Source organism: Taudactylus pleione, unplaced genomic scaffold (genome assembly GCF_031769625.1).
Source record: "Taudactylus pleione unplaced genomic scaffold, aTauple2 ptg001852l, whole genome shotgun sequence".
NCBI classification, from domain to species: Eukaryota; Metazoa; Chordata; class Amphibia; order Anura; family Myobatrachidae; genus Taudactylus; species Taudactylus pleione.
This window is the reverse complement of record NW_028286249.1, coordinates 13,911-37,500: the sequence shown is the minus strand read 5'-3', so window position 1 is coordinate 37,500 and position 23,590 is coordinate 13,911. Positions and strand designations below refer to the sequence as shown.

Here is a 23,590-nt window from a genome sequence, read left to right as displayed (position 1 = left end):
AGGTCTGATTCTCAGTAATACAATAATACAGATCAGTGGTAGATGGAGCACTAGCTGTAATAACCCTGTAGTTATTAGGGAATAACAGGACACATGTATTACTAGTGCTGTTAGATGGGGATGTGTCTAAGGGCTGATTCTCTATCACCATATTTCTTAGAGCTGATATAGAGTGATAAAAAGAAACTAACCTTTGTTGCAAAATATAACCCCTCACTTATCACCCGACCACATACACACACACATACACATATTGCCTCTTACAGTAACTACCTGAGTAAATAGAGCTTTTTTGTAATTTAAAACAACCTTTGCCATGAGAGCTCTCAGATTTCAAAGTACATCTTTCGGTGGTGCACGTTTAAGTATGATCCCTGTTTTTTGTATACACTAGATAAGTGAGCTTATCTAGTGTATATGCTATATTAAAGACAAAGACAGGAGTGAAATGACTGGGAATACTATGGCTTTGATTCAATTAGACGCAAAGGGGTGAGTTACCGCTACGACGGCTTGAAATCGCAACCAACTTACCCGCAACTTGCTCCGCTCATGGCCCGATCTAACCCCGCAACCGTGGATATTTATATGAGTGTGGTGGCACCGTAAGTGTGGCATATAGCTGTACTTACTTGTGGATGCAACTGTCATGTCTAATTGAATCGACCCTAAATCCTGGGGAATGTCACAGTGACATCACCTATAGCTATAGTAATAATACAGGGACATGACTGGGGAGGTGAGAGGATCTGGGAGTGCCAGTGACATCACCTATATTTATAGTAATAATACAGGGACATGACTGGGGAGGTGAGGGGATCTGGAAGTGTCAGTGTGACATCACTTATATCTATAGTAATAATCAGGTATATTTTACAGTGGGAACGGTCAGGAACAGACTTCCTGAAGCTCTTTAGCAAAATTATGTCATCGGGTACGGTGTTCCTGAACCTGTCTGCAAAGATGATTTTAGTGGCACTTGCAAAAACGAGTAATTGCCCCCGGACCAGCAGCCATGCTACAATGGCAATCATCAAGAAGTGACAGCCGCAGCATTTCAGATAAGCTGCCAGCCATGAGACAATCATAGCCTGTTGACCAGCAGCCAATCAGGAACAGCTTCCGGTCTGCGAGCTGTGATTGACTCGCAGTCGCCAGCTTTTTTGAAATGCTGAGGCTGTCCCTCAATCTAGATGACTGTGAGGATCAGCTCGTGCAGTGCGAACTGTATGTGGCTGGCTCCAGAGGACATCCCCACCCTCCACCCAGCCACTGCTGAGGAAGCTTTATGATCAAGGAAAAGTGAGGGGGGGAGGGAAGGGGTGGCAGTGTCGCACAGGCCGCAGTGCATTGTCGCACTCATACGGACCTGCAGAGTGCGAACACAACCGGAGCCGGCACTGATGGCTGTCATTCCTGGACGGATGCGGATCCGGTACCTATCCCCCCCAGTCCAGAGGTCAGTTAGTGTTCCTTGCCCTGTGCTCCCTGCCCCCAGTCCAGCGTTCCCTCCAAGTTCCCTCACAGACCAGTGTTCCCTGCCCTCCCCCCATTGGTACAGCACTCCCTGCCCTATGCCTCCCCCAAGGTCCAGCATTCCCTGCACTGTGCCCACCCAGGTCCATCCTTCCCTACCAGGCGCCCTCCAGTCCAGCATTCCCTACCATGTGGTTCCCCCATACAGCCTTCCCTGCCTTGTGTCCCCCATTAAGCTCCAACCTTCCCTTTCATTTGCCACCCCCGCACCATGTCTAGACATCCCTGTGCCTACAATAGATCCAGCCCGCCCTGTTCTGTACTTCCTGTTAGTCCAGCCCTTCCTGCCCTGCATACCAGCTTGGTCCAGCGCTCCCTACCCACAGCCCAAACTTCAAATTAAAAAAAAATATATTGGTTACGCACCAGCTGATGCCCCACTCCAATTTTAGTTCTGGCCACAGCCCCTTCCCCTAAGAATGGTTCCACCCACCTATTTTTCTACCAAAATACCATTGGTAATAATACAGGGGCATGACTGGGGAGGTGAGGGGATCTGGGAGTGTCACAGTGACATCACTTGTATCTATTGTAATAATACAGGGACATGACTGGGGAGGTGAGAGGGTCTGGGAGTGTCAGTGACATCACTTATATCTACAGTAATAATACAGGGATATGACTGGGGAGGTGAGGGGATCTGGGAGTGTCACAGTGACCACTTATATCTATATTAATAATACAGGGACATGACTGGGGAGGTGATGGGATCTGGGAGTGTCACAGTGACATCACTTATATCTATAGTAATAATACAGGGACATGACTGGAGAGGTGAGGGGATCTGAGAGTGTCACTAACGTCACTTGTATCTATAATAATAATACATGACAGTACAACTAGGGGATGTGTCTGGGTGATGACTGTATCATTGTGTGTGTCAGGTTCCTATAAGGTGTCAGGATGTCACTGTCTATGTCTCCATGCAGGAAGGGGTATATATAGAGGAACACGGGTCTGTACAAGGACGTGATGATGGAGAATCACCGGCCCCTCACATCACTGGGTAAGAGGAGACTGTCATTTATTGTACAGGGTAGAGCAGGTATGGGAGCCCTGTATACACACATTACCTGACAAGCACAAATATACAATGTACTCAGTCACTGTGTTTCCTATAGATGGACCCAGTAATAGAAATACCACATAGAGATGTCCCCATCATCTTTATTCACAGGATTATACAGAGGAGAATCACATGACCCCACAGGAGCATCAGGTAGATACCAGTATACCAAAGTGACTGTGACTATATGATCTATAGAGAATCTGTGTGTGTGTATTATACACTGATTATTTTACTGTTTATTCTCAATTAAATTAGACTTGATTGTTTTATGGGTCACAGAGTGAAGATCATGCTGATATTAAGGTAGGAGATACAGAGGGAGAAGAAGAGATGTATGTGACTGATATAAAGGTAGAAGTTATAGAGGGAGAAGAGCTGTATGTGCCTGATATGACGACAGGAGATATAGAGGGAGAAGAGACGTATATGACTGATATGAAGGCAGAAGATATAGAGGGAAAAGAAGCGATGCATGTGACTGATATGAAGACAGAAGATATAGAGGGAGAAGAAGAGACGTATGTGACTGATATGAAGACAGAAGATATAGAGGGAGAAGAAGAGACGTATGTGACTGATATGAAGGCAGAAGATATAGAGGCAGAAGAAGAGACGTATGTGACTGATATGAAGACAGAAGATATAGAGGGAGAAGAAGAGACGTATGTGACTGATATGAAGACAGAAGATATAGAGGGAGAAGAAGAGACGTATGTGACTGATATGAAGACAGAAGATATAGAGGGAGAAGAAGAGACGTATATGACTGATATAAAGGCAGAAGATATAGAGGGAGAAGAAGAGACGTATGTGACTGATATGAAGGTAGAAGTTATAGAGGGAGAACAGACGTATGTGACTAATATGAAGACAGAAGATATAGAGGGAGAAGAAGAGACGTATATGACTGATATAAAGGTAGAAGATACAGAGGGAGAAGAAGAGACGTATGTGAGGAGTGATAAGCAGTGTAAAGAGGAGGAAAACCCTACAGATGTCAGCACAGGTGAGTAATAAACACTTATTTCAGAAAAGAGTCACACTCTATTCAGTCACTACAGCAATCTCTTATCCTACACCCTCCTCTGTCAGTACAAACTAATGAATAAAATGTATATGCACAGTGGGGGAGTCAGGAGCCATCGCCATTATTATACTCCTGCTTTCCCCCTCACATCATGTCACTGTGTGTTACCAGCCCAGAGATCTGACCAGTCTCCTCCCCACACTCTCTGGTGTATCTCATACATCAGGAGCCATCAGCCTCTATTATACTCCTGCTCTCCTCTTCACATCATGTCACTGTGTGTTACCAGCCCAGAGATCTGACCAGTCTCCTCCCCACACTCTCTGGTGTATCTCATACATCAGGAGCCCTCAGCCCCTATTATACTCCTGCTCTCCCCCTCACATCATGTTACTGTGTGTTACCAGCCCAGAGATCTGACCAGTCTCCTACCCACACTCTCTGGTTTATCTCATACATCAGGAGCCATCAGCCCCTATTATACTCCTGCTCTCCCCCTCACATCATGTCACTGTGTGTTACCAGCCCAGAGATCTGACCAGTCTCCTCCCCACACTCTCTGGTGTATCTCATACATCAGGAGCCATCAGCCTCTATTATACTCCTGCTCTCCTCTTCACATCATGTCACTGTGTGTTACCAGCCCAGAGATCTGACCAGTCTCCTCCACACACTCTCTGGTGTATCTCATACATCAGGAGCCCTCAGCCCCTATTATACTCCTGCTCTCCCCCTCACATCATGTTACTGTGTGTTACCAGCCCAGAGATCTGACCAGTCTCCTCCCCACACTCTCTGGTTTATCTCATACATCAGGAGCCATCAGCCCCTATTATACTCCTGCTCTCCCCCTCACATCATGTCACTGTGTGTTACCAGCCCAGAGATCTGACCAGTCTCCTCCACACACTCATATCTTTGTCTGCTACCAGCTACTCATGTTCTTTACTGTCCACTACAAAAATTACCTTTGTCGATGTTCCTCCCCATGCCCTTCAATGGGATATTACCCATGATCCTTCCTGACCACTACTGCCTGACATTATCAATGATCACTTATGGTAATAACATCTTTGCATGTGATTTCTTGTACTGATTTTATTCTGTTTTACCAGAGATATGAACCAGACCTGTATAAATATCTTTTAGGAAAGTATTACATTTTCTGCCTGGAGGTCCACAGCGAGGGTAATGGTGGATCCCGATTGTTTAAAATGTGGATTCTTCTGTTCCATTGTGCATGTTCCAGTATATCCCCTTAGAGGCTAGAGCGTATCTAACCTCCAGTGAAGATATTAATTCCTAGAGAGATACAAACTGGTTATTTTACATTTACTGAGATAGAGATCCGGAGAGTGTGAGGACACAGCAGGATGCAACTAGTATGACCTGTGTGTGATATAATGTATAGACCATGCCTGCACTCTGTTACACATACTGAGATGGAGATATGGAGAGTGTGAGGACACAGCAGGATACAGCTAGTATGTCCTGTGTGTGATATAATGTATAGACCATGCCTGCACTCTGTTACACATACTGAGATGGAGATATGGAGAGTGTGAGGACACAGCAGGATACAGCTAGTATGACCTGTGTGTGATATAATGTATAGACCATGCCTGCACTCTGTTACACATACTGAGATGGAGATATGGAGAGTGTGAGGAAACAGCAGGATACAGCTAGTATGTCCTGTGTGTGATATAATGTATAGACCATGCCTGCACTCTGTTACACATACTGAGATGGAGATATGGAGAGTGTGAGGACACAGCAGGGTGCAGCTAGTATGTCCTGTGTGTGATATAATGTATAGACCATGCCTGCACTCTGTTACACATACTGAGATGGAGATATGGAGAGTGTGAGGACACAGCTAGTATGTCCTGTGTGATATAATGTATAGACCATGCCTGCACTCTGTTACACATACTGAGATGGAGATATGGAGAGTGTGAGGACACAGCAGGATACAGCTAGTATGACCTGTGTGTGATATAATGTATAGACCATGCCAGCACTCTGTTACACATACTGAGATGGAGATATGGAGAGTGTGAGGACACAGCAGGGTACACCTAGTATGACCTGTGTGTGATATAATGTATAGACCATGCCTGCACTCTGTTACACATACTGAGATGGAGATCCGGAGAGTGTGAGGATACAGCAGGGTGCAGCTAGTATGTCCTGTGTGTGATATAATGTATAGACCATGCCAGCACTCTGTTACACATACTGAGATGGAGATATGGAGAGTGTGAGGACACAGCAGGATACAGCTAGTATGTCCTGTGTGTGATATAATGTATAGACCATGCCTGCACTCTGTTACACATACTGAGATGGAGATATGGAGAGTGTGAGGACACAGCAGGATACAGCTAGTATGACCTGTGTGTGATATAATGTATAGACCATGCCTGCACCCTGTTACACATACTGAGATGGATATATGGAGAGTGTGAGGACACGGCAGGATGCAGCTAGTATGACCTGTGTGTGATATAATGTATAGACCATGCCTGCTCTCTATTACACACACTGAGATGGATATATGGAGAGTGTGAGGACACAGCAGGATACAGCTAGTATGTCCTGTGTGTGATATAATGTATAGACCATGCCTGCACTCTGTTACACATACTGAGATGGAGATATGGAGAGTGTGAGGACACAGCAGGATACAGCTAGTATGACCTGTGTGTGATATAATGTATAGACCATGCCTGCACTCTGTTACACATACTGAGATGGAGATATGGAGAGTGTGAGGACACAGCAGGGTACAGCTAGTATGTCCTGTGTGTGATATAATGTATAGACCATGCCTGCACTCTGTTACACATACTGAGATGGAGATATGGAGAGTGTGAGGACACAGCAGGATACAGCTAGTATGTCCTGTGTGTGATATAATGTATAGACCATGCCTGCACACTGTTACACATACTGAGATGGAGATATGGAGAGTGTGAGGACACAGCAGGGTGCAGCTAGTATGACCTGTGTGTGATATAATGTATAGACCATGCCTGCACTCTGTTACACATACTGAGATGGAGATATGGAGAGTGTGAGGACACAGCAGGATACAGCTAGTATGACCTGTGTGTGATATAATGTATAGACCATGCCTGCACTCTGTTACACATACTGAGATGGAGATATGGAGAGTGTGAGGACACAGCAAGATGCAGCTAGTATGACCTGTGTGTGATATAATGTATAGACCATGCCTGCACTCTGTTACACATACTGAGATGGAGATATGGAGAGTGTGAGGACAGCAGGATACAGCTAGTATGTCCTGTGTGTGATATAATGTATAGACCATGCCTGCACTCTGTTACACATACTGAGATGGAGATATGGAGAGTGTGAGGACACAGCAGGATACAGCTAGTATGACCTGTGTGTGATATAATGTATAGACCATGCCTGCACTATGTTACACATACTGAGATGGAGATATGGAGAGTGTGAGGACACAGCAGGGTACAGCTAGTATGTCCTGTGTGTGATATAATGTATAGACCATGCCTGCACTCTGTTACACATACTGAGATGGAGATATGGAGAGTGTGAGGACACAGCAGGATACAGCTAGTATGACCTGTGTGTGATATAATGTATAGACCATGCCTGCACTCTGTTAGACATACTGAGATGGAGATATGGAGAGTGTGAGGACACAGCAGGGTGCAGCTAGTATGTCCTGTGTGTGATATAATGTATAGACCATGCCTGCACTCTGTTACACATACTGAGATGGAGATATGGAGAGTGTGAGGACACAGCAGGATACAGCTAGTATGACCTGTGTGTGATATAATGTATAGACCATGCCTGCACTATGTTACACATACTGAGATGGAGATACGGAGAGTGTGAGGACACAGCAGAATACAGTTAGTATGACCTGTGTGTGATATAATGTATAGACCATGCCAGCACTCTGTTACACATACTGAGATGGAGATATGGAGAGTGTGAGGACACAGCAGGGTACACCTAGTATGACCTGTGTGTGATATAATGTATAGACCATGCCTGCACTCTGTTACACATACTGAGATGGAGATATGGAGAGTGTGAGGACACAGCAGGATACAGCTAGTATGACCTGTGTGTGATATAATGTATAGACCATGCCTGCACTCTGTTACACATACTAAGATGGAGATCCGGAGAGTGTGAGGATACAGCAGGGTGCAGCTAGTATGACCTGTGTGTGATATAATGTATAGACCATGCCTGCACTCTGTTACACATACTGAGATGGAGATATGGAGAGTGTGAGGACACAGCAGGATACAGCTAGTATGACCTGTGTGTGATATAATGTATAGACCATGCCTGCACTCTGTTACACATACTGAGATGGAGATATGGAGAGTGTGAGGACACAGAAGGATGCAGCTAGTATGTCCTGTGTGTGATATAATGTATAGACCATGCCTGCACTCTGTTACACATACTGAGATGGAGATCCGGAGAGTGTGAGGACACAGAAGGATGCAGCTAGTATGACCTGTGTGTGATATAATGTATAGACCATGCCTGCACTCTGTTACACATACTGAGATGGAGATATGGAGAGTGTGAGGACACAGCAGGATACAGCTAGTATGACCTGTGTGTGATATAATGTATAGACCATGCCTGCACTCTGTTACACATACTGAGATGGAGATATGGAGAGTGTGAGGACACAGCAGGATACAGCTAGTATGTCCTGTGTGTGATATAATGTATAGGCCATGCCTGCACTCTGTTACACATACTGAGATGGAGATATGGAGAGTGTGAGGACACAGCAGAATACAGTTAGTATGACCTGTGTGTGATATAATGTATAGACTATGCCTGCACTCTGTTACACATACTAAGATGGAGATCCGGAGAGTGTGAGGACACAGCAGGGTGCAGCTAGTATGACCTGTGTGTGATATAATGTATAGACCATGCCTGCACTCTGTTACACATACTGAGATGGAGATATGGAGAGTGTGAGGACACAGCAGGGTACAGCTAGTATGACCTGTGTGTGATATAATGTATAGACCATGCCTGCACTCTGTTACACATACTGAGATGGAGATATGGAGAGTGTGAGGACACAGCAGGATACAGCTAGTATGACCTGTGTGTGATATAATGTATAGACCATGCCTGCTCTCTGTTACACATACTGAGATGGAGATATGGAGAGTGTGAGGACACAGCAGGGTACAGCTAGTATGACCTGTGTGTGATATAATGTATAGACCATGCCTGCACCCTGTTACACATACTGAGATGGAGATATGGAGAGTGTGAGGACACAGCAGGATGCAGCTAGTATGACCTGTGTGTGATATAATGTATAGACCATGCCTGCACTCTGTTACACATACTGAGATGGAGATATGGAGAGTGTGAGGACACAGCAGGATACAGCTAGTATGTCCTGTGTGTGATATAATGTATAGACCATGCCTGCACTCTGTTACACATACTGAGATGGAGATATGGAGAGTGTGAGGACACAGCAGGATACAGCTAGTATGTCCTGTGTGTGATATAATGTATAGACCATGCCTGCACTCTGTTACACATACTGAGATGGAGATATGGAGAGTGTGAGGACACAGCAGGATACAGCTAGTATGACCTGTGTGTGATATAATGTATAGACCATGCCTGCACCCTGTTACACATACTGAGATGGAGATATGGAGAGTGTGAGGACACAGCAGGATGCAGCTAGTATGTCCTGTGTGTGATATAATGTATAGACCATGCCTGCACTCTGTTACACATACTGAGATGGAGATATGGAGAGTGTGAGGACACAGCAGGATGCAGCTAGTATGTCCTGTGTGTGATATAATATATAGACCATGCCTGCTCTCTATTACACACACTGAGATGGATATATGGAGAGTGTGAGGACACAGCAGGGTGCAGCTAGTATGACCTGTGTGTGATATAATGTATAGACCATGCCTGCTCTCTATTACACACACTGAGATGGATATATGGAGAGTGTGAGGACACAGCAGGGTGCAGCTAGTATGACCTGTGTGTGATATAATGTATAGACCATGCCTGCACTCTGTTACACATACTGAGATGGAGATATGGAGAGTGTGAGGACACAGCAGGATACAGCTAGTATGACCTGTGTGTGATATAATGTATAGACCATGCCTGCACTCTGTTACACATACTGAGATGGAGATATGGAGAGTGTGAGGACACAGCAGGATACAGCTAGTATGACCTGTGTGTGATATAATGTATAGACCATGCCTGCACTCTGTTACACATACTGAGATGGAGATAGGAAGAGTGTGAGGACACAGCAGGATACAGCTAGTATGTCCTGTGTGTGATATAATGTATAGACCATGCCTGCACTCTGTTACACATACTAAGATGGAGATATGGAGAGTGTGAGGACACAGCAGGATACAGCTAGTATGACCTGTGTGTGATATAATGTATAGACCATGCCTGCACTCTGTTACACATACTGAGATGGAGATATGGAGAGTGTGAGGACACAGCAAGATGCAGCTAGTATGACCTGTGTGTGATATAATGTATAGACCATGCCTGCACTCTGTTACACATACTAAGATGGAGATATGGAGAGTGTGAGGACACAGCAGGATACAGCTAGTATGTCCTGTGTGTGATATAATGTATAGACCATGCCTGCACTCTGTTACACATACTGAGATGGAGATATGGAGAGTGTGAGGACAGCAGGATACAGCTAGTATGTCCTGTGTGTGATATAATGTATAGACCATGCCTGCACTCTGTTACACATACTGAGATGGAGATATGGAGAGTGTGAGGACACAGCAGGATACAGCTAGTATGACCTGTGTGTGATATAATGTATAGACCATGCCTGCACTATGTTACACATACTGAGATGGAGATATGGAGAGTGTGAGGACACAGCAGGGTACAGCTAGTATGTCCTGTGTGTGATATAATGTATAGACCATGCCTGCACTCTGTTACACATACTGAGATGGAGATATGGAGAGTGTGAGGACACAGCAGGATACAGCTAGTATGACCTGTGTGTGATATAATGTATAGACCATGCCTGCACTCTGTTAGACATACTGAGATGGAGATATGGAGAGTGTGAGGACACAGCAGGGTGCAGCTAGTATGTCCTGTGTGTGATATAATGTATAGACCATGCCTGCACTCTGTTACACATACTGAGATGGAGATATGGAGAGTGTGAGGACACAGCAGGATACAGCTAGTATGACCTGTGTGTGATATAATGTATAGACCATGCCTGCACTATGTTACACATACTGAGATGGAGATACGGAGAGTGTGAGGACACAGCAGAATACAGTTAGTATGACCTGTGTGTGATATAATGTATAGACCATGCCAGCACTCTGTTACACATACTGAGATGGAGATATGGAGAGTGTGAGGACACAGCAGGGTACACCTAGTATGACCTGTGTGTGATATAATGTATAGACCATGCCTGCACTCTGTTACACATACTGAGATGGAGATATGGAGAGTGTGAGGACACAGCAGGATACAGCTAGTATGACCTGTGTGTGATATAATGTATAGACCATGCCTGCACTCTGTTACACATACTAAGATGGAGATCCGGAGAGTGTGAGGATACAGCAGGGTGCAGCTAGTATGACCTGTGTGTGATATAATGTATAGACCATGCCTGCACTCTGTTACACATACTGAGATGGAGATATGGAGAGTGTGAGGACACAGCAGGATACAGCTAGTATGACCTGTGTGTGATATAATGTATAGACCATGCCTGCACTCTGTTACACATACTGAGATGGAGATATGGAGAGTGTGAGGACACAGAAGGATGCAGCTAGTATGTCCTGTGTGTGATATAATGTATAGACCATGCCTGCACTCTGTTACACATACTGAGATGGAGATCCGGAGAGTGTGAGGACACAGAAGGATGCAGCTAGTATGACCTGTGTGTGATATAATGTATAGACCATGCCTGCACTCTGTTACACATACTGAGATGGAGATATGGAGAGTGTGAGGACACAGCAGGATACAGCTAGTATGACCTGTGTGTGATATAATGTATAGACCATGCCTGCACTCTGTTACACATACTGAGATGGAGATATGGAGAGTGTGAGGACACAGCAGGATACAGCTAGTATGTCCTGTGTGTGATATAATGTATAGGCCATGCCTGCACTCTGTTACACATACTGAGATGGAGATATGGAGAGTGTGAGGACACAGCAGAATACAGTTAGTATGACCTGTGTGTGATATAATGTATAGACTATGCCTGCACTCTGTTACACATACTAAGATGGAGATCCGGAGAGTGTGAGGACACAGCAGGGTGCAGCTAGTATGACCTGTGTGTGATATAATGTATAGACCATGCCTGCACTCTGTTACACATACTGAGATGGAGATATGGAGAGTGTGAGGACACAGCAGGGTACAGCTAGTATGACCTGTGTGTGATATAATGTATAGACCATGCCTGCACTCTGTTACACATACTGAGATGGAGATATGGAGAGTGTGAGGACACAGCAGGATACAGCTAGTATGACCTGTGTGTGATATAATGTATAGACCATGCCTGCTCTCTGTTACACATACTGAGATGGAGATATGGAGAGTGTGAGGACACAGCAGGGTACAGCTAGTATGACCTGTGTGTGATATAATGTATAGACCATGCCTGCACCCTGTTACACATACTGAGATGGAGATATGGAGAGTGTGAGGACACAGCAGGATGCAGCTAGTATGACCTGTGTGTGATATAATGTATAGACCATGCCTGCACCCTGTTACACATACTGAGATGGAGATATGGAGAGTGTGAGGACACAGCAGGATGCAGCTAGTATGTCCTGTGTGTGATATAATGTATAGACCATGCCTGCACTCTGTTACACATACTGAGATGGAGATACGGAGAGTGTGAGGACACAGCAGGGTGCAGCTAGTATGTCCTGTGTGTGATATAATGTATAGACCATGCCTGCACTCTGTTACACATACTGAGATGGAGATACGGAGAGTGTGAGGATACAGCAGGGTGCAGCTAGTATGTCCTGTGTGTGATATAATGTATAGGCCATGCCTGCACTCTGTTACACATACTGAGAAGGAGATACGGAGAGTGTGAGGACACAGCAGGGTGCAGCTAGTATGTCCTGTGTGTGATATAATGTATAGACCATGCCTGCACTCTGTTACACATACTGAGAAGGAGATATGGAGAGTGTGAGGACACAGCAGGATACAGCTAGTATGACCTGTGTGTGATATAATGCATAGACCATGCCTGCACTCTGTTACACATACTGAGATGGAGATAGGAAGAGTGTGAGGACACAGCAGGATACAGCTAGTATGTCCTGTGTGTGATATAATGTATAGACCATGCCTGCACTCTGTTACACATACTAAGATGGAGATATGGAGAGTGTGAGGACGCAGCAGGATACAGCTAGTATGACCTGTGTGTGATATAATGTATAGACCATGCCTGCACTCTGTTACACATACTGAGATGGAGATATGGAGAGTGTGAGGACACAGCAGGGTACAGCTAGTATGACCTGTGTGTGATATAATGTATAGACCATGCATGCACTCTGTTACACATACTGAGATGGAGATACGGAGAGTGTGAGGACACAGCAGGGTACACCTAGTATGACCTGTGTGTGATATAATGTATAGACCATGCCTGCACTCTGTTACACATACTGAGATGGAGATATGGAGAGTGTGATGATACAGCAGGGTGCAGCTAGTATGACCTGTGTGTGATATAATATATAGACCATGCCTGCACTCTGTTACACATACTGAGATGGAGATATGGAGAGTGTGAGGACACAGCAGGGTGCAGCTAGTATGACCTGTGTGTGATATAATGTATAGACCATGTCTGCACTCTGTTACACATACTGAGATGGATATATGGAGAGTGTGAGGACACAGCAGGGTACAGCTAGTATGTCCTGTGTGTGATATAATGTATAGACCATGCCTGCACTCTGTTACACATACTGAGATGGAGATATGGAGAGTGTGAGGACACAGCAGGATACAGCTAGTATGTCCTGTGTGTGATATGGTTACACAGTATGGAGATGGGGGTACAGCCGAGCACTTCTTATAGTTACACAGTATGGAGATATTGGGGTACAGCCGGGCATGTCTTATTATAGTTACACAGTATGGAGATGTTGGGTACAGCCGGGCACGTCTTATTATAGTTACACAGTATGGAAATGTTGGGGTACAGATGGGCATGTCTTATAGTTACACAGTATGGAGATGTTGGGGTACAGCCGGGCACGTCTTATTATAGTTACACAGTATGGAGATGTTGGGGTACAGCCGGGCACGTCTTATTATAGTTACACAGTATGGAGATGTTGGGTCTACAAACGAGCACGTCTTATTATACTTACACAGTATGGAGATGTTGGGGTACAGCCGGACATGTCTTATTATAGTTACACAATATGAGATATTGGGGTACAGCCGGGCATGTCTTATAGTTACACAGTATGGGGATGTTGGGGTACAGCCGAGCACGTCTTATAGTTACACAATATGAGATATTGGGGTACAGCCGAGCACGTCTTATTATAGCTACACAGTATGGAGATGTTTGGGAACAGCCAGGCACGTCTTATAGTTACACAGTATGGAGATGTTTGGGTACAGCCGGGCACGTCTTATTATAGTTACACAGTATGGAGATGTTAGGATAAAGCCGGGCACTTCTTATAGTTACACAGTATGGAGATGTTTGGGTACAGCCGGGCATGTCTTATTATAGTTACACAGGATGGTATAGTTCTGCAGGGGTGCTAATTCCCATATAATTATTCTGTTCCCAGCAGATGGACACAGCAGCAGGAATAACTCGGGCAGATGTCTCATATTATCTCCAGATTGTGACCTAGTCGATAACTTCTCACAGGACTCTCCAGGAGGAACCCCCATTATCCCCAGTATACATCCAGCATCTCACAGTGCAGATATATCCTCTGATCCCTCTAACCATGAGGAATGTTCCCCTGAAAATCCCAGTAGTATTACACACAGCTCAGATCACACAGGTGATAAACCATTGTCTTGTTCTGAGTGTGGGAAAAGTTTTACCAAGCGGATCAGTCTTTCTATACATCAGAAGAGAGTACACGCAGCTGAGAGGCCTTTTCTGTGTTCTGAGTGTGGGAAATGTTTTACTCTGAAAAGTGATCTTACTAGACACACAAAGATTCACACAAATGAGAGGCCATATTCATGTTCTGAGTGTGAGAAATGTTTTATACATAAATCAGCTCTTGTTAAACATCAGAGAACTCACACAGGTGAGAAACCATTTCCATGCTCTGAGTGTGGGAAATGTTTTACACATAAAACAAATCTTGTTACACATCAGAGAATTCACACAGGTGAGAAACCATTTTCATGTTATGAATGTGGGAAATGTTTTACACAGAAATCAGATCTAGTTACACATGAGAGAACTCACACAGGTGAGAGGCCATTTTCATGTCCTGAGTGTGGAAAATGTTTTATATGTCATTCAAAACTTGCTTCTCATAAGAGAACTCACACAGATGAGAGGCCATTTTCATGCTCTGAGTGTGGAAAATGTTTTACAGAGAAATTTGCTCTTGCAACACATCAGAGACACCACACAGGTGAGGCCATTTTCATGTTCCGATTGTGGAAAATGTTTAACACGGAAAATAGATCTAGTTACACATCGGAGAATTCACACAGGTGAGAAACTATTTTCATGTTCTGAATGTGGGAAATGTTTTACACACATCAGCGAACTCACACAGGTGAGAAACCATTTCAATGCTCTGAGTGTGGGAAATATTTTACAAGGAAATCACATCTTGTTACACATCAGAGAAGTCACACAGATGAGAAACCATTTTCATGCTCTGAGTGTGGGAAATGGTTTACACATAAATCAGATCTTGTTACACATCAGAGAATTCACACAGGTGAGAGGCCATTTCCATGTTCTGAGTGTGGGAAATATTTTACACACAAATCAGCTCTTATACATCATAGAAGTCACACAGGTGAGAAACGATTTCCATGTGCTGAGTGTGGGAAATGTTTTACACAGAAATCTGCTCTTTTTTTTGTCATCAGAAACGTCACACAGGAGAAAAACGATGTGTATGAGCGTCTAGAAATATATAGAAATTGCAGCGGTATTTGCAGTACTGTAATATTGGGAATTATCAGAACAAGCATAAATACAATGTTAGCCTAGATTGCTGTCCCTGGTTGATGGAGGGTAAATGACATTTGCATTATCGCACTATGTGCCTGATTCAGCAGCGGAAGCAAATGCAGTTGCAGTCGCTTACAGATCGCAGTTGCTAATATATGCTAATGCAGAGGCACAGCCGCCATAACCACGCCCACTGCTGCCTTCTCATTATCATCCAATGTCGCCCTCCTGTGTAATCGGTACCATCGCCGCACATTAAGCAGTCACACAGCATTTACATCAGATCTGACCAGCCGCAAACACTGCAGCTCTCCTGACACGCAGAGACGTCTCATGCTGCAGCTGCCATCGCAATGGCTAATTTATACACACACATGACATGGCAATCACACGGACAGACAAGCCTGCAGGACATGGCGATCACACGGACAGACATGCCCATGACATGGCGATCACACGGACAGACATGCCTGCAGGACATGGCGATCACACGGACACACAAGCCTGCAGTTTTCTGTCCACCCCCGTTACCTCCCCCAAACGCTGTCACCCTGCCACTCACTATGTGATGTATTCCTCTTTGCATCCATAATCACAATGTGATCACTGCGCAAACAATCGATTTGTGTAGATTTCGGCAATGCATCCACTGCTGAATCAGCTTTTATATACTAATATAATACAATATAATATTTCTACTTCAGGGTCCACAGGGTGACCTTGGGGTATAGCTGGATCCTCGGGCACCACGGAGTTAAAGATTTTAGCTGCTCCCAGGATGCACTTGGGTCCATCCTCCTCTATACCCCGCCCCCGGGCCACAGGCACCTCAGTTTAAGCTGGTGCCCGGCCAGAGTCGGGTCACCCTGCGGGGGGGGGGTTGCAGCCCCCTAAAGCTTTTTATTTTATAACTTAGTTAACTTTATTTTTTTACTATAGTTTTTTTCTCCAGAGCGGCAGCGATGGGCTGTCTGTACAGACGCCCATGCTGCCGCTCCTCCCTGCTGGTGCCGCGACGCCAGTACTGAACTGGGGATCGCGGCGGGGGAAGCCAGAGTCTGTACTAGCCGGACTCTGCTTTCCCCCGGGACTGCTGCCGGAGACGCCGGGGAGATCAAGGTAAGCCGCGCACCGCTGATTAGCGGCGGTGCACGGGTTCCTCTTAAATGCAGTCCCATGCCCCCGGTCTAGGGGACAGACCGAGGGCGCTAGCAGTGGCGGCGGGCTCCCCCTCCATTGGAGGCATACCCCGCCAGACCACTAGACCACCAGGGTGAATAACGCGGCAAGCGGGATGCCGGAAACCCGGGGGTTAATATGTTAGCCAGGGGAGGAAGCCTTGCCTGTCTAGCGGCTCAGCGTGCCTTTCAGCTAGTAGTCTGGCGTCGCTGAGCTGCAGTTACTCGGGCCACTCCTCTGAGGTCTCCAGCAGCCATTTTCTCTGTGGCAGTGCAGATACTCTTAGGGAGCATGCGGACCTGTCCCCCTGTGTACCTCTCCCCTGCAAAAGGACAGTGTACACAGCACTATAGCCCTCCCAGACACTGAATCTGGGCAGGTTGATTGTAGTGGAAAGGTGCAGTGAGTATATCTTCCTGCATGGTATGTGACTTTTGCTAGTGCTGCCTGTCTGCTAATTTCTACTTACTGTCAGCCTATACCTATCCCTTCTCCTACAAGCCCTACAGGTGTGCGGGGGAAGGGTGTTTCTACTGACCTCACTTATATAGATCACGTGTTTGTGAGGTCCGTCACATACGGTTGTGTGCTACACAGTACCATATTGTGGGCTGTTGTCCAGCATACTGGTGAGTGCGCACGTTTTCTTCCTATGTCATAACTGTATATTTAATTATATAGTCTGTCATGTCTGAGGAGGAGATTGAGCACTCCGTGGCTCCGGTATTGTTTTCCTGCAGGCGCTGTTCTGCAGGAGTGGAGGAGGATTTGTCGCAGGACGGCCTGTGCGGACGGTGCCAGGCGATCCCTGGTACGTCTAAACCTATGTCGCAGGAGCCACCATGGGCGATGTTTTCCCAGGTGCTGGTGTCCATCGCGGACCGTCTGTCGGTCCCGACTGCCGCCCCTACTAGGGCATTGCCCCAGCCTACCATCCCCCATTCCCCGGGTGTCCCACAATTATTGCAGACTCCCCCGGGTCTCAGCCTGTTGGTCCCTATGCGGGGTTGCCAATGTATATACAGTCCACCCCTGTGGCGCAGCAGGCTGTGGTGCCATTTCAGGCTCCTGTGGCAGCTCCACCCTGGGTGGATGCGCTTTCCCACACTATCCAAGATTCCCATGTAACACGCCTCATCAGGAGTGCTACTTTGCCATTGCCGTCTATATCCTCGCTGAAGGATCCTATGGACAGGAAGTCTATTTACTCTCAGGGGCTGTAGCCCGGCCGTCCATGGCCATCTCCTGGGTGGCCAAGGCCATTGAGGGTTGGGCCAACGCCTTGGAGGATACGTTTACGGATGAAGCTCCGGATGTCCAGAGGGCGTTGTTAGGACAGATGAGAGATGCCGCTTCCTACATTGGAGAAGCATCTTTGGATGCTAGCCTGCTGACCTCTAGGGTTTCGGAGGCAGCAGTGTCTGCTCGCAGATCCTTGTGGTTGAGGTCTTGGAGAGCAGACGTTGATTCAAAGAAAGGCTTGGAGGCCTTACCTTTTAATGGAGAGTTACTATTTGGTCCGGACCTGGACAAAATAGTAGATACCCTGGCAAAATCCAAGTCAGCCTTCCTCCCTTCTGCTACGACACCCGCTAAGGTCCGAAGCTCGGCCTTTCGCTCCTTTCGGGTTCAGGGCAAGGCAAAGGGTCATTCCTTCCCTTGGCAGTCTGCAACCAAGACTGCCTCGAAGCTAAAGAAGCAAGCCTGGAGTGCTAGGCGCCCTTCTTCCAAGCAAGAAGATAAGCCTTCTGCGTGATGGGACGGGCCTCCCTCTGGGGGACCCCAGAGTGGGAGGCCGACTTCTTCAATTTGCCCAGTGCTGGCACAATACCACCACGGATGCCTGGGTGCGAGAAGTGGTCTCCCAGGGGTACGCCCTGTTGTTTCGGCACAGGCCGCCTCGCCAGTTTTTTTGCATTAGCCCTTCTCAGGACAAAACCAAGGCCTTGCAGGTTCAGGAAGCCATAGAGGCCTTGCTGACGGCGGGGGTCATTATACCCGTACCACAATCTCAACGTGGGATGGGGTATTACTCTATGCTGTTTCTGGTGCAGAAACCCAATGGCTCTCATCGCCCCATCAATTTGAAGTCCCTGAACAGGTTTCTCAGGGTTCCCAAATTCAGGATGGAAACTTTGCGTTCCATCATTCTGGCGATGGAACCGGGGGATTATATGGTCTCCCTGGATATCCAGGACGCCTACCTCCATGTGCCTATAGCAACATCGCACCAACGGTTTCTGCGGTTTGCTATTCTCCACTACCAATTCAGGACTCTACCCTTTGGCCTCTCCACGGCACCAAGGGTATTTACCAAGGTGATGGCGGTCATGGCGGCTCACCTTCGGAGCCAGGGGATACGGTTGCTACCGTATCTAAATGACCTCCTCTTGCTGGCAAGCTCCCCGGAGGTACTGATCCAGCATCTCCACCTGACGATCGCTTGTCTACAGGCGCATGGGTGGTTGATCAACTGGAAGAAGTCCTCCCTCTTCCCATCACAGCGGATGGTTCATTTGGGGGCCCTGCTGGACTCTCGTCAGCAACGGATTTTTCTGACTCCAGAGAAGGTCTCCTCCTTACAGCTGCGGATTCACAGTTGTCTAAGCAGTGGCAGAGTGTCGGTGCACTCAGCAATGAGAGTTTTGGGGTCCATGGTGTCGGCATTTGACATGGTGGAGTTTGCCCAGTTCCATTCCAGGCCCCTGCAGAGGCTGATTCTTTGTGGAATGGATTACCACACAGGATCCGCTCTCAGATGCTGGTGTTGTCCTCGGAGGTGCGTCTGTCCCGGGCCTAGTGGCTACAGACTGCTCATCTCCTCGAGGAGCGCCCCTTTTGGATCCCGGAATGGGTTCTGCTCACGACAGATGCCAGTCTCCGGGGTTGGGGGGCGGTGACAGGCTCCTTGTCACTTCAGGGTCGTTGGTCGGCGGAGGAAGCAATTCTTCCCATCAACATCCTGGAACTGCGGGCAGTGTACAGAGCCCTGCAGTCGTCCGGCACCGCTCTTCACGGAAGGGCCGTTCAGGTGCAGTCAGACAATGCCACCACGGTGGCGTGCATCAATCACCAGGGAAGGACTCGCAGTCGAGCTGCGATGTCGGAGGTGTCCCGCGTCCTGGCTTGGGCAGAGCGCTATCTTCCAGCTCTCTCGGCAGTCTTCATCCCGGGAGTCCTCAATTGGGAGGCAGACTTCCTCAGCCATTACGACGTGCATCCCGGGGAATGGTCGCTTCATCCAGAGGTATTCCAACTACTCGTGGACAAGTGGGGGCTGCCAGAGCTGGACCTGATGGCGTCCCGTCACAATCACAAGCTGCCCGTGTACGGGTCGACAAGGGACGCAGGCGCAAGTCTGATAGACGCGCTGTCGGTGAAATGGCTGTTTCGCCTGGCTTGTTCCCGCCGATATCTCTGCTGCCTCGAGTCCTGCGCAAGTTCAAGCAGGACGGAGGCACACTGATCCTGGTGGCCCAGAAGGCCGTAGTACTCCGATCTGCGGAGCCTGTCCATCGACACTCCGTACCTCCTACCTCAACAGCCGGACCTGTTGTCTCAGGGGCCCTGTCTTCACCCGGATCTGGGTCGACTATCTTTGACAGCGTGGCTCTTGAGACAGCCGTCCTGAGGTCTCGGGGCTTTTCTAGCTCCGTTATTACCACCTTGCTGAGGGCGCGCAAGCCTGCTTCCGCGAGGATCTACCACAGAGTGTGGCACACTTACTTTCAGTGGTGGGAGGCCAGAAGATATGATCCCCAGGTGTTCTGGGCTTCGCGTATTCTGGCTTTCCTTCAGTCGGGTTTGGAATTAGGATTACGTCTTTCCTCACTGAAGGTGCACGTGTCTGCTCTGTGGATTGCTGCTATGCCGGACGTACACACCTTTTTCCAGGGTGTTTTGAGAATCCAGCCTCCCTTTGTGCCACCTGTGGCCCGTGGGATTTGGTGGTGGTTCTTCGGGCCTTACAGGGTCCTCCTTTTGAGCCCTTGGAGTCAGTGGAGCTCAAGTGGCTAACTTTTAAGACTGTGTTCCTATTGGCAATTGCTTCTGCCAGGAGGGTTTCGGATTTGGGGGCGCTTTCCTGTCGTCCCCCCTTTCTGGTTTTTCATCAGGACAGAGCGGTGCTTCGCACTCGTCCTGATTTCCTGCCTAAGGTGGTTTCCAGGTTCCACATTAATCAGGAAATTGTTGTACCAGCTTTTCAGTCGCCTGATCTTTCGGCTGGGGAGGCTTCCTTAGATGTTGTCCGTGCACTCCAGGTTTATGTGGACTGGACTAGTTCTGTGAGGAAGTCGGATTCTATGTTTATCCTCTTTGGTTTTCACAAGAGGGGTTGGCCTGCCAACAAACAAACTCTAGCCCGTTGGCTTCGTTCTGTTATTATTGAGGCTTATATGCAGGAGGGTTTACCTGCTCCAGCCTCTGTTAAGGCTCATTCCACTCGGTCTGTGGGGCCTTCTTGGGCTGCTAGCCATGGCGCCTCTGCTGTTCAGCTTTGTAAGGCGGCCACCTGGTCTTCCATTCAGACTTTTTTGAGGTTCTATGCATTTGATACCTTTGCCTCTCAGGATGCATCCTTTGGGCGCCGGGTTCTCCTATCAGCACAGGAGCGTCCCCGCCCTTAGTTGGACTGCTTTGGGACATCCCCAAGGTCACCCTGTGGACCCCTATGGACCCTGTAGAAAACAAGAGATATGGTAAGAACTTACCTTTGTTATCTCTGTTTCTACGAAGTCCATAGGGTCCACAGGGCACCCGCCCTGACGCACCTGGCTTCATATGGGCTCTGTGACTGGTCACCGGTTTTCCGTCTCCCATTTCTGTGAGTATGGTTCTTGTGTGTTCCAGTCTTCCTTCTCTCTGTTTCGTCTCCTCCTCCGGCCTTGGCTGCTTACCAACTGAGGTGACTGTGGCTCGAGGGCGGGGTATAGAGGAGGTTGGACCCAAGTGCATCCTGGAAGCAGCTAAAAGCTTTAACTCCGTGGTGCCCGAGGATCCAGGATCCAGCTATACCCCAAGGTCACCCTGTGGACCCTATGGACTTCGTAGAAACAGAGATAACAAAGGTAAGTTCTTACCATATCTCTTGTTATCCACACGGATGTCACCAACGTAGAGCTCCAACAGGTTCCTCCTGTAAATGTCTTCAGTTTCCTTATTCTATCAGATCAGAGTTTCCCAAACTCCGCTATTACAGGACAGGTTTTACCACATTTTCTTCTTCAGGGTCCATAGGGGGTCCACGGGGTTGACCTTGGGGTATAGGTTGGGAACCAAATCCGGGCACCATGCAGTTAAAGCTTTCAGTTCCCTGGATGCACTGGGTCCACTCCCTATAATCCTGCCCCCAAGCCAGAGGCACCTCAGTTTGAGTAGGTGCCCGGCCGTAGTCGGGTCACAGTTATCGCGGGGGGGGGGGCTGATTAGCAGCCCCTAAGCTACTTTTAATTTTATTTTAAAATTTTTTATTTATTTTTGGACTCTTCTGAGTCGCAGCTGTCCATAGGACGTCCAAGCTGCCGCTCCATCACCCCGCTGGCGCCGCGATGCCAGTGCAGATCTGGGGACCCCAGAGTCTGTGCTAGCCGGACTCTGCGGGTGCCCTGGACTGTGGCCGGATCAACGGGGAGCAGGTAAGGTCACGGGTCACCACTTGCGGTGATCTGCGCATTTCTGCAGTCTATTGTATTTGGGGACAGACCGGAGGTGCTGGCAGTGGCGGCGGGCCCCCCGCATGTCCACTAGACCACCAGGGACTTAACGATCGGCAACGGCATCCCGGGGGTTAATAGCCGGCCAGGGGAGGCAGCCTTCCCTTTCCAGTGGCTTAGCTTAGCGCGCCTTTCCAGCGGAAGGTCTGGCGTCCCTGAGCTGCTTCCTCCGTGGGCCACGCTTCCTCTGAGGTCTCCTGCGGCCATTTTACTGTGGTGCAGCAGATCTCCTAGGACTGCAGTTGGTCCAGTCCCCCTGCGTACCTTACCATTTAGGTCAGTGTATACAGCGCTGTAGCCTTCCCAGACACTGAATCTGGGCAGTTGAATGTAGTGCCATGTGCAGTATATTATATGTAATGTTTATATATATGTCTGCATTGTATGTGACTTATGCTAGTGCTGACTGCTTTTTCTCTCACCTGTCAGTGTATATCTATCCCTTGTCTTTACAATCTGCCCTAATACAGGTGTGCCTAGGATTGGTCACATACTGGTGCGTGCTGCTCGATGTAATATGTTAGATGGAACTGTGTGTTGCATACGCTGACAATGGGTCCCTGCAGCTAATCTTAGCACCACAACGATTCTAAGAAACACAAGATGGCGTAATAAATGCCCTGTGGTTACTTCCCAGCCTGCACTGCTGTCTAACACAGATCGTCAGCCAAGGGTGAACTGGATGATGTATCGGACTCCTATCCCTTTCACACGAGGGGGAGCCTAAATCAAGTATTATTATCCCTGCCTGGGTGCTGGCGGTC

At 47.6% G+C, this 23,590-nt stretch overlaps 1 protein-coding gene across 1 annotated transcript in view; it reads left to right on the top strand.

Annotated features, from left to right (window-relative positions):
* The window catches only part of LOC148436259 (uncharacterized), a 26,729-nt gene extending 3,349 nt beyond the window's left edge, over positions 1–23,380 (top strand). The window contains exons 3-7 of the mRNA XM_088465118.1: positions 2,466–2,542; positions 2,658–2,755; positions 2,885–3,611; positions 14,570–15,461; positions 23,297–23,380. Of these exons, the coding sequence (XP_088321244.1) occupies positions 2,735–2,755; positions 2,885–3,611; positions 14,570–15,461; positions 23,297–23,306 (1,650 nt within the window). The 5' untranslated portion in view covers positions 2,466–2,542; positions 2,658–2,734 and the 3' untranslated portion in view covers positions 23,307–23,380. The remainder of the gene's footprint in view (positions 1–2,465; positions 2,543–2,657; positions 2,756–2,884; positions 3,612–14,569; positions 15,462–23,296) is intronic.
* The last annotated feature ends 210 nt before the right edge of the window (positions 23,381–23,590 follow it).